At 35.1% G+C, this 12,947-nt stretch overlaps 1 protein-coding gene and 1 pseudogene across 8 annotated transcripts in view; one reads left to right on the forward strand and one right to left on the reverse strand.

The window, feature by feature from the left end:
- Atrx (ATRX chromatin remodeler) overlaps positions 1 to 12,947 on the reverse strand; it is a 129,300-nt gene that overhangs the window by 11,515 nt on the left and 104,838 nt on the right. For all 8 annotated transcript variants that reach the window (XM_034486303.2, XM_034486300.2, XM_034486298.2 and 5 more), the window contains 3 exons: positions 12,579 to 12,687; positions 11,181 to 11,358; positions 9,894 to 10,088 (listed from right to left, as the gene is read on the reverse strand). In XM_034486303.2, coding sequence (XP_034342194.1) covers positions 9,894 to 10,088; positions 11,181 to 11,358; positions 12,579 to 12,687 — 482 coding nt within the window. The remainder of the gene's footprint in view (positions 1 to 9,893; positions 10,089 to 11,180; positions 11,359 to 12,578; positions 12,688 to 12,947) is intronic.
- On the forward strand, positions 11,724 to 11,903 carry LOC117695678 (U2 spliceosomal RNA; annotated as a pseudogene).

Below are 12,947 nucleotides of genomic sequence, written 5' to 3' on the forward strand. Positions count from 1 at the left end.
ATGCAAAGTGTCAAACTCTGGTCAGATGAGCTGTCACTCACACAAACTGATGCATATAACTCCCTGCTCTTTCTTTATTTAAGAACAAAAATACAATGCACACAAATTAAGTCCTGTCTTTAAAAATAGAAAATAATATAACTCAGAAGTAGGGCAGCAGACACCATTCCTATCTCTTTGGCTTTTAAATTAACTGCAGCATTCAATCTATATAAGAAACGAATAATGGGATTAGGAAGGCCAAAAAGTATTTGTAACAGGATCCACAGACTACTTCTTTAGGAAAAACAGTCTTGCAAATCCAGAATAAACTATGAAAGTTAAAGTTTTCATCCCATGTAAGATACAATCAGTAGAAAGGTTTTGTTTTCCTCCGTTAAAGCAGCATTTATATTTGTTGCTATAGTAACACTATTATTGAAAACAATACTGGAACAGAATCTATAATCACTAAGCCAACAGTCATCAAAATGAGGTTTAAATTACATCCAAATGTGTACCTTTACTTGTCTTTGTTTAAACTTTACTTTTTCTTAAATAAGTTTTTTTTTTTAAAAAGAAAATGCCTACAAACTGAAAAAAAAAAACTGTGGTCTGCATTTCAGCTAACCACCTAAATTAGTTTAAGCTTTAAAAGTGACTACTTCAATTAATAAAACAAAATTAATGATAAATTAAAAGTTTAAATTAATTTATTTAGAAGTTTAAAGTATTTGGCAAGCTGACAAAAATCCCATCTAATTAATTCTGAAGTCCAACCTTGAAAATAAAATTGTTAAAAAATAATCAAGGTTTTGCCCGGGGGTAGGGTTGGAGGTTTGCTATATTTCAAAAATATTTTGCTTACCATCACTTTGAATTTGAGTTTTATAATATCTGGAAGTAAAAGGTCGCTAGAATACTTAACTGCCATATGACTCACTAAAAAGGCTATGAAAGAAAGTCCCTTTTATTACTTGAAGAAGTCTAGTATTTTAGTGAAAAAATTTAATAATCCTGGTCCAAAAGCTTTTACTTTCACATTTGAAGCCAGTTTCTCCCCCCAGACTGAAGTGGGAGAAAAACTGTATAGAGTAAGTAGAGAGCTTACTGAGTGAACATCAGACTTTTGTGTTTGTGTTGAAGTACATAACTTATGCTAAATAAAGAGCATTAGAAACAGGCCCAGGTTCCCAGAGTATTGGTGTGAATTATTGACAACCATAGAACCTGTCACTTTTATATCTGCCAAGCTGACATTAGCAGAGGGCAAAAACGTCTTTTGATAAGATTGGTTTTTTTCTTTAACATTTAAAAAACTGGACACTCTATTTAGGATTTAAACCTCAAAAATCAATTAATGGGTTACAATGATTACCTGTGCTATACTGTGAAATGGAGAGCTGTGACAGATTTCCTATGATCACAATAGTTCTAGCAATTAGAGTTTTCCAAGTAGAAACTAAATTGGAAATCAATTTTCATCCTAAACAATCTGTAGTTGCCATGATCAACTGCTATGTTTTTGTAAACATTATTACCCTCTAAGCCAAATTAGGCATATATTGTAACATACAGAATAGGAATGAAAACAGCTTGTTTAACTTGTATCTTCAATCAGAAGACAAGAATGATGATTAAAAATGATAAAAAAAACATTTAAAAATGTAAGTAAGGTCACCTAGTAATTTTTATATTGAGGAAATCAATCTCCTCTGCAACTTCTGTTCTTTGAAGGGTTCAAAATAAGAAAAACAAAACCTTAGCCATGTAGTCTAGTAATTCCTCTAGAAAAGGCACAGCTTCAATTTCTGTCATTGTTCATCCTCTGCTGTGTTCAAAGAGCCAGCTTTGAATTAGTTAAGCTAGCCAACAGTAACAACTCTACTTAGTACACAGAAACCATGCGATTGAAATCACTGTATCAATGAAGGGTTATGTCCTCTACTCCTAGGAATGCAAAAGCAAAGACTTCATAGGCTTGTCTCTGTAATAGACCACTACTACTGCTCCACAGCTAAACTGCTCGAAATACTAATACCGACATAAAATTGTATAATTAACTTACTTTATAAAAAGAAAACCTGTGTTAGTTTTCTGAATTTCAGATGGAAGTTATGGCAAGGTTTAAATGAAACATACACATAAATCACGTACATGTAAAACCATGGTAGTAGTAGTTAAGAATTCAAGTTTTACATTTTAGTATAAATAGTCACATGTAGCCCGAGTCTCTCATACTGGACAGTGCAGATCGAAGGTCTTAAGTGCATTTCAATTCTACTTTCTATCACTTAACTAGCCCAACATCTGAGCATATCACCTCTCCTAAACCTTAGTTTCAGGGTATATAAAGAGGGCCTAGTCAATATCTACAACATTACCATTAATAACACCACATATGAAGCTTGACACGGGGCTCAGATTATCAATGATTTTTGTGTTAATATATGCAATGGTAAGTTCTTAGACAGGACCTGATCTTATCCATCAGTAATAACAGAAAGAACTGACGTGCTCTCTTCACCAAAGTATTTCCTCCTATTGGTAAGCTACTAGGAAAATTCCACTGTTATCAGTTTGTCTAACTTTTAACATCATTTCCAAGAAAACTATAAATATATGTCTAGTTCTGTTTGGGGGGGGGGATGCTATCTCTTCTTATACAACCCACAAACTTTCTCCTTTTATTTTATTTTATTTTTATGTTTCAGCACTGGGGATGGAACCTAGGGCCTGCACATGCTGGACAATTCTACAGAGTTACAACAGCCCAAGCACCCTCTAAAAATATTCTTGCTAAAAGTATCTACCACAAATATACTCAAGCTTTTAGATTTAATTCCTAAGTTCCACTTTGAGGAAAATATAAGAGAAAGAACAAGTCAACACACACGGGCAGATAGACACAAGAGCAAGCACACTCACAGACACAAACGGGTGAGAAGGCGTATGCACACATCACCTACCAGGAAATAAGAATGGACCTTGAGTTTTACAAGTAGTTATAAGGCATTCAGAAACAACTGGTTACATACAAATAAAATCATTGTATATTACATGTAAGAGAATTAAGAAGTTATTCATTTTATAATATGGCTGCTATATGAGAAATGTCTTAACACTTTAGAGATGCTTGCTTAAGTCATATATGCACAGAAGTTGATGGCAAGTGTCTTCCTAACTGCTACATCCCAACATCTTTCTGTAGACAAGATCTCTCACGGAATTAAGAGTTCACAACTGGACTGGCTGGTCAATGAGTTCCAGAGATCCCTCTTTCTCCACCCATCTCCCAGCATTAGGGTTAAGGCTGCACACTGCCATGCCTAGCTTTTTTACATGGGTGCTGGGGATCTGAACTCAGACACTTACACTTGTTGTACAAGCACTTTAGAAACTGAATCATTTCACCAGCCCTCTCCCATGATGTACAAATTAAACACCATAATGTTTGTGATGCAAATTGTTTCACTCGAATAGATGAGGCCAATACAGCAAAATACTAACAATTGACAAATCTATCTGATTGTTTTCTGGATATTACATTTTTCTGGCTTGAAAACTTTCATAAGCCAGGTGCCATCATGCAAATCTTTAATCCTAGCATGTGGGAGGCAGGGATAAATAAATCTTTGTGAGCTAAAGGCTAGCTTAGTCAGGGTTCCTCTGGCTGTCCTGGAATTCACTTTGTAGACCAGGCTGGCCTCGAACTCACTGAGATCTGCATGCCTCTGCCTCCCAAGTGCTGTGATTAAAAGCATGCACGACTAACATCCAGACTGGTATTCTATTCTTATTTAGATAAATAATAGGAAGTTTTTCTATCAGAAAACCTGTATGCATGAATAATATTAGGCTTTGTTTTGTTAAACAAAAAGATGACTCAACTTATAATAAAAGAAGAGGCAGAGAAGTAACAACGGGCATTAAACTTCATATTTCAATTATAAACTTGGCTTCTTAGTAGTAGATGCCAGGAAAAATTGGACTCATGTGCCACCATATGGTTCCTATGTCTCAAAAAGCAAATGTATGCAAGCTCAGAGAAAGTTCCTGAAATAAGCTGATTAGCTATTCCATGCTTTACATCCAATCATTTTAATGGTATTCAACTCTAGTGTTAGGAATGACAAATGTAAAGCCTTATATTATCATGTGCTGGCTAATAAAACTGTACAATAACACCTCTGTTCAGTAAAGTATGCTTTGAGGTATTACAGCTTGAATAAAGGACTAAAGACTAGGAGAGAAAATTGTACACAAAATCAGGGTGGAGAAAGCCAACCTAACGCTTCACTTAGGGTACTTTAGCGTAAATCCCCATTTTGTTCTCCCTACAATTACCAACATGCAGTCCACATTTAAAGAGACATAAGTGGTACAGTGCTGGAAAAGGGAAATGCAGAAGCACTTCTGTGCCAGTTATACTGGCTTTTGTTTTCTTAATAAAGGGTACGGAACCTAGGCTGTGTATACTGTACTTAAGAGGAACAAAACACCTACTTAAGTGTACTATGAAATGTGGCCCTGGTGAAGACTGGATCACTAAAAATCTATGAAATCTATAAATTTATTGCCAGAAAAGCATTTTTTTCAAAAGAAAATTTATATATATGGTAACAAAGGTGACATTAATATTTAAGAAACAAATAGTTGGGAACCAGTCACCAACTCAGTAAGATTTGGTGAAGGCTTATGACTGAAGAACATTACTCTGAAAAATTAAAAGAATGAATAGAACCTAGTATCTCAGTTATTCTTTTTGGTTTTTTTTGTTGTTGTTGTTGTTGTTTGTCTTTTTGTCACCTTGACACAAGCTAGAGTTATTTGGGACAAAGAACCTAAATAGAGAAAATGACTCCATTAGACTACCAGGAGACAAGTCTAGTCTATATGGCATTTTCTTGATTGGTGATTGATGTGGGAGAGACCAACCACTGGGGTAGTGCCACTACTAAGCAAGTGGCCCAGGGGTATATAAGAAAGCAAATTGGGTGGGGACCAGAGGGAGTAAGCCAGTAATCAGCACTCCTACCCAGTCTCTGTTTCAGTTCCTATATCTCAGTAATTTGACTTCCTCTGATGATGAACTTCTGGAACCCATAAACCAAATAAATCCTTTCCTCCCCAAGTTGCTTTTGCATTGATAAAAACAAAAAGAAACCCTAACTAGAAAGCTGGGTGTTATGGACAGTTCCTACTTGTAACCCCAGCCTTCAGGATGCTGAAGCAGGAGGACTTCTAGACGTTCAAGGATGGCCTAAGCTACAAAGTGAATTTAAGGTGAATCTAAGCTATATAGCAAGTCTCTATCGAAAAACCAAAAGCAAACCAAAAGAGATGAATAGACACTTAGCAGACACGATTCAGAAGATCTTAAATTTAATCCACTAAACGAAAAGAGTATTCATAGGATTATGAAGCTACTGAATTTCAAAAAGGAGAAATATTTCACTGGCAACAACAATTAAGAATCCTATGTGTAAGCCGGGCGGTGATGGCGCACGTCTTTAATCCCAGCACTTAGGAGGCAGAGGCAGGCGGATTTCTGAGTTCGAGGCCAGCCTGGTCTACAGAGTAAGTTCCAGGACAGCCAGGGATATACAGAGAAACCCTGTCTCGAAAAACCAAAAACCAAAACAAACCAAAACAAAAACAAACAAAAAAATTCCTATGTGTAGATTTAAGAAAATACAAATTAATATGCTATGTATGGCCACGAATAAAGTTGACAAATATGGCAGATTCAAGAAGGAGCCGAAGATGCAATATACAGGGCTGGTGTCTGGCCTAGCAGAGGAGCACTTGTGTAGGATGTGCAAAGCACAAACAGATCCAGACAAAACCAAATACAACGTAAAACCAATCATCTTCCTTTCAGAAATCTACCCTGAGAGCCTAACAGAGCAAGCCTAACCACTCAATAAGCTGCAGTCATACCTCCCAATGACAGGACATCATTAAGGAATAATGAGAGTTCACTGACAGTCTAGTATTTTTTAAAGGCTAGTGTTACACTGCTCACTATGGAAGAGAGCAAAGGGAGAATGTAGTTCTTGCCTTTAAAGAGCTATAAAAATAAGAGACAAAAGCACAGTCAAGTGACTAATAATTACATCTGAGACATCAAATGTAATTAGAAAGGTGAGAAGTAAAAGAAAAAATAACAAATACCAAATCAAGAATCGTGCATTAAGAGGACAATAAAGAGGCAAAAAGACATATATAATCACATTAAGGTAGGTTAGAAATTAGTAGTTCTGGAAAAATTCACATAAAAAGGCATGCTACTTAATAATTAAATATAAGTTGAGGAAAAGAATTATATATAATTTTTGACTAAAGATAATAATAAAAAAAACCTACAAAAATAAAGACCAAGACAAAGTAAGGTAGAAAAGCCAAAACAAAACAGGAGAGAGAAAGAACATACAGTTGGGTGAGTACAGGGTTGGGGAAGGGAGAATACCATGATCAAAATACATTATATGAAAAAAATTAATAAAACTTAAGGGTAATAAAATTATAGACAAAACAGACTATAGTCACAGTTGTACTATCTTTAAAAGCAGGTTCAAATGACAAAAAATGTTTCACTGCAAATGTCAGAATAAACCCTATCAAAGTTTTGGCAAGATGAAATGAACTGGCCAATAGGAGCCTAAGGAACAAATGTAACGCTTCCTAACTGGACTGTACACCCCTGCTGTTCACACTGTGCTTTAGTTAAGCCTGCTAGCACCTCTCATCCTAACAAAGGTTTAACATCGACTTTATTTTGTCTAATTCATCTTCCACAGTTACACAAAATACTTTTAAGATAAAAAATGTTTCTTGTTTAAAATTCAATAGATCGTACAGCCATAATATGATTCCTAGTCTAAGTTCTATTAACCCAATCCCCACCCACCTTGGAGTGGTTTCTTCTTATCTTCCTGCTCCTCCTCCTAGACAGCCACTACAACCCTACAGTATGATTCTTTTCTTTCAGATCCAACTTGTGCCATTTTATTCACATTTCTTTTTCCTGTTCTCCCTGTGGCCTCAGCAATGCAACAGCCACTCCTATCTTCAAGGTTTCCTCAATCAAGTCCTCACCCGTAACTTTCCCAAAGAACTGGATAGTCCTTTTACATATGTGCCTGTACAGATTTCTAATCTAGAACCCAAGACATCTCTTCTGTTCACTTAACCTAAGACAAAAACACTTACTGGGCTTATGTTGAAGTCTAATACATTAAAGTATATAAAAGCAGACAGAGGGCTCTAGTCAAAAAGGAGTGGTGACTTCAAGGTTCAAAGTTAGCTCTAACCTCATTGGCCACACAAACTCTAAATCTGAGTTTCCTGAGATTATTGACTGTGAAAGTATTCTAAATTTTAAAATCTTTCTATTAAAATAAAGCATCCTAAGCCTGGCAGTGGTGGTGCATGCCTTTAATTCCAACACGAGAGAGGCTTAGGCAGGTGGATCAGAGTTCGAGGCCTGTCTGGGCTCCCTGACTAGTTCAGGATAGCCAAGGCCACACAGGGAAACTGTCTCATTAAAAGTATACCAAAAAAGTTATTGATTTTTCAGAATCCCAGGGCCCCTTCTCCGTGTTTCCTATATAATTCACATTCTCAATCTCGCAGTGGTGATGTACACTTTAATCCCAGCATTTGAGAGGCAGAACCAGGCAGACCTCTTGGAGTTTGAGGCCAGCCCGTTCTACAAAGAGTTCCAGGACAGCCAGGGCTACACACAGAAACCCTGTATGACCCCCCCCCCAAAATTCACATTCTTATAACACATAGAAGACAATGATTACAATGATATTTGAATTAAATATTAATTAAATTTTAATTAAAATTTGATAAAAAGTAATAGATTAAAAATTGATGTTTTAAACATACAAGTGACTTGAAATTTGTCCATGAAATTTGAAGTTGTTACAAACAGAAGCTCTTTAAAGATGGGCATAGTTGCAACCTTAATCACAGTTCTTGGGATGTAGAGGCAAGAGGCAAGAGGATCAGGAGTCCAAAGTCATCCTTAGCTATTTAACAAGTTCAAGGCCAGGCTGGACTGTAGAATACAAAACAAAACAAAAAAACTCTTTCCAAAATGCTATGTCAATAAACTTTAAATTCAAGTTTCTCTTATTAGAAAACTAACAAAGTTGCTTATATATATATATATATATATATATATATATATATATATATATATATATATAATATTAAAAGCATTTTAAATTCCTGTATCACAGTACTTAGGAGGCTGAGGCAAGAATACAGCAAGTTTGAAGACAACATAGTGAGATCCTGCCTCCAAATCAAAGAATACAAAAATGTGAAGATATGTGCTTATAAATAAATATATACTTATATAATAGATAGATATTATCCCAAATGCTATGTTAGACTAGATATTGTTGTTTATAAAACAAAAACAAAAAATTCCTTTCTAACCCCATTTGCTTTATTTAAATGTTTATTTAATGTGTACAATCATATGAAGAATTAATGTGTTTTACAAGTGACTGAGGTTACTCTGGTGTACTGCATGGGACCCAGCTATCTGCTTTCACAATTGTCTCAATCAAGATAATAGGAAAAGGTGTATGTATGTATACATAACCTTCTTGAGGACTAGAATGGAACTTATAAAATACCTATCTAAATTAGGTACAAAAAAAGCTGTACAGAGTTAATATATTTAACTCAGTAACTTTGCAGACATGGACGTACTCATGAAAGAAAGTATCACTAGAATCAATGTCATAATCCATTAGTTCTAAAAGCTCCATCCCCTCTACTGGTGACATCTTTTGGTGATAAGATAACTTAAATCTGCTCTACTGATAACATAGATATTATGACGTGTGATACAACTCCAGAAGGAATTTATCTTGCCTGACTGAAGCTTTGTGTCCTCTGACCAAAACATCCCGATTTCGACCCTTCCCTAGCACCTACCACTTATTTCTCTGGGAGTGGACAAAACAGGATATTTTAGAAAGGTCGTATCAGGGGAATCATCTTACGTCTGGTTTATTTTACTTGGTATAATGTCCTTTATATTGTTGTGAATAGGATTCTGTTACTGTTTTGAAAGGTTGTATAACACTTGATAGTAAATTTTTATGCACTCAACTGCTGATAAACATTTAGATTTCTTTCATAGCTCAGTTACTGGAACTAATGCTGCTTAATAATAAGCACACATTTCAGATAGCTCAATATACAAACGCGGGATTCTTTTTGTTATATCTAGAAATGACACTGTTGGAGTATATGGTAATTGTATTTTAATTTTTGAAAAGAACCTCCATACTGTGTTGAGTTGTGGCTGCACTAACATACACTCAGACCAAAAGTACATAAGGGTTTCCTTTATCCGCATCCTCAGCAATACTTACTACTTTATGTTCTTTAATAGCAACCTAACAGGTACAAGGTAGTATCTCACTGTGCTTTTGATCTATAGTTCGCTCATAACTAGGGATGATAGGTAATTTTCCATAGGCCAATTTGCTGATTCTTAATTGCTCTAGACAGAAAAGAAGGTGAAGAAGAGACAGCTAACTTACTAGTACAGTTAATTAAATATGCATGCACTCAAATGGAAGCATAGGAAAATATAGTCTTCATGATTTCCACTCAGATTTCTTTCTTGGAGGTAGGAATGTTATTTAACCTAAAGCATGCTTTTCAGAAATACTACCTTTTATAATGCCTATGAAAAAGCAACTGGGCATCCTTACATTTGTAATCATATAGATTAAAGCTTATTAAATAGAAATTAATCTCTCAAAATCTATGAAGTACGCCCTTCAGAAGACTCACTTTCACTTAGTAGTACAGCTTTCCTTGATCCCTGTTGGCATTTGGTTTGTTAGTTTACCTAATAATCTGAATAAACATACCTTCGGCAGCATGGGGGTATCCCTTTTCTTCTTCTTTTCTGAATTAGGGTCATCTAATAAGTCTGGCTCAAAAGTATAAAGTTCAGTAAGCTCATTCATGGTAAAATGACGTTCAACCTGCTGTTGATCAACAACTCGGAAAGATAGTGACTGCTTTGTTACCTGACGATCGTAAATCTTATCTTCCATGGTTCCCTTTGTTAAAAAAAAAAAAAGAAGAAGAAAGAAACAATTATACAAATAAGGAAATTTGGTCAACATAACTTCAGATAAATCGAATTACTGGTCAATATAAAAAGGTAACAGTTCAAGGTCATATGTTGCCATAAAGAATACCTAAGCAGTGTTGCTGCATTCATGACAGTGCTTAACATCTTAATTTACCATTAAATTAAGAAAATTAGACTATGGGGAGTCATTCTAAATTATCTGACCAAAATGAATCTGTGTGCTGCCTTGAGATAGTTCTATACTTGGTGAAAGTCAAAGAGCAGGCATATATCAGGACAAAGAAAAGATATGTGAAAGAAAATTTAGATGTGTACTGAAATCAAAATGCAAGAAAGCAGATTTTGTGAAATATAGAAAAGGCTAACAATATCCAAAATTTCTCTTATGTCAAATGTTGCTTTCTTTAACCCAGAACAAGCTAGTATATTGACATAAAGTTATTCACTACTTATAAACTAAAATATAAAGAAGCTGTACATTTAAATAGCAAGAAAGAGATACAACCATATGCCATACTAAGGAAGACCCAAGTAAGGATCTGCCAGTTAAACCAAGGCTGTAATTGAGAAAAGACCAGATTTAGGTGCAGGAGGACTGTCACACCTGCTCCTAAAGCAGATATGCTACTAGTTACAAGGACAGTTTGACTCTACAAACATAAATGAACTTGACATGCAAAATTTTCTTCAATTTTATTTTCTTATGTGTGAATTCTGAAGGGGAGTTGATTTTGCTTTTAAACAAAGGTCACACTATGTAAGCAAGACTGTTCTTGAAACTACCACCTTCCTGCCTACACATCCTATGTACTAGAACCACAGCTGTGTGCCACCATATCTGGCTGCTAAGGCTAACTTGACTTCTGCTTTTATTTATAGAATAAATTTCTGTAATATTAAATAAATTTACATAATATTTTCAACTATCTCTTTGTAAGATATCTATGTTGTGCATGTCTACAGTATTCATCAATTTCATCTTCAAAGGTTCTACACCTCTAGAAGATTAGCTTCATCCAATATTTTAATATAAAAGAAATGTAAACGACAAACTTACCTGAGCCAAGAACCTATATACATAAACAGGCTTAGTTTGTCCAAAGCGATAAACTCTGAATATACTCTGGATGTCATAAGATGGATTCCAAGAAGCATCGAATATAATCACTCTATTAGCTGCTACTAGGTTAATTCCAAGAGATCCTGCTTTAGTGGAAATGATAAACAATCGCCCTCTAAAAGTGAAAATATAAAATAAATGCTTAGCTATGATATGACCTTAATATTACAACAGTATTCACACACAGCATACTTTATCTACAGTGGTTTAAGATGAATCAGCTTCCCAAAACAAAAAAATCAGGAACTCATAACTGCATTAATTATTATATTAATTATAACTGTATTATTAACTTTAAAACCTCCAATAATTTATAATTAAAGAGGACTTAAACTTCAGAAGAATTTGGAGAAAGAAAAGAATATAATCAAAATAGATGTAAAATTATTTTAAATTAAAAAATTACCAATATACATATAAGAATTGAATCTGTATGACTTATGATTGGAGAAAAGCAAATTAAAAAAAAATCACATTAGGATTATTTCACAGTCTTTTGGCTAAAATCAAGTGTAGTGTGTTATCAGTGTAATATCCAATGCATCCTCTCTATCCAAGGGCAGTATGTTACACGGATTTTTGGAGCTAAGTGATGGGGAGCAGTTTCTGTCCACTCCACTCATCTGGTATTTCAGTTCCTCCAGGAACAGTGCACCACCTTTGAAGAACATGAATGAATGAGTAAACCAACTAGCTTGAATAAAAACATGACAACAGTAAATACTGAGAAGAATGCAGAACTCAAGCTTTCTTACACTGCTGGAAGACAAGACCATAGAGTCATTTTGGAAACCTGATAATCTCACAGATAGATATACATAAGATGATCACACAAACCAGCACTTAAGATCCTCAGACTTCATAACTGTAAGAAAAACATTAGTGATGACAAAAACAAAGAAAATTTAGAATAGCTTTAATTTTAATACCCGAAGTCAATGGTTATGATGCCCTAGAACTCAAAAATAAAAAGGAAAAAAAAAGCACAGATCATAAATATTTTTGAGACAAAATCTTACAGTATTGCCCTGGCTGTAGTGCAATTTCCTATGCAGACCAGGTTGGCACAGACCTTACAAAGAACCACTTGCCTCTGCCTCCCAAATGGTGGAATTAAAGCGTATGTTACCATGTCCGCTCAAATACATTTAGTAAGCGATAGATGTGAGACTCCCATGGCTATAATGTCCATGAGTAAATTTGGGGGTGAAGGTTGTAATTTGCCTGGTTTTGGCCTTGATTACATCATTTATTAAAAATGAGAGAATATATTAAAAAGCTAATTTTACTGAACCTAAATTTAAAATATCTATACATACAGAAAGTGTTTCCTACCTCACATTGGTCTCATCATTAAATTCTTCAGCCCACTTCTTCCTCGACTGCGCATTAGTAGAACCGTCCAAGCGGTAATAGTCAATATTTCGGAGCCACTTTCCTTCACCTGAAAATGGAGGGAAAAAAAACTCAAAGGAATTTCATGTGTTGCTCTTTCATAATTGTAGATTTTCTTTCCTGAGTACCACTTAAAAGTAAGATGGCTGAAGGGGTAAAGGTTCCCACCAATAAAGCTTGACAACATGATTTTGAATCCCCAGGACTCATGAGGTAGAAGAAGAAAGAAAGAAAGCTGCCCCAAGTTGTTCTCTGACCTCCACTCACATGCCCCAACACCCACCCACACACACACACAATAACTAAATT

This window comes from Arvicanthis niloticus, chromosome X, assembly GCF_011762505.2.
Source record: "Arvicanthis niloticus isolate mArvNil1 chromosome X, mArvNil1.pat.X, whole genome shotgun sequence".
NCBI classification, from domain to species: Eukaryota; Metazoa; Chordata; class Mammalia; order Rodentia; family Muridae; genus Arvicanthis; species Arvicanthis niloticus.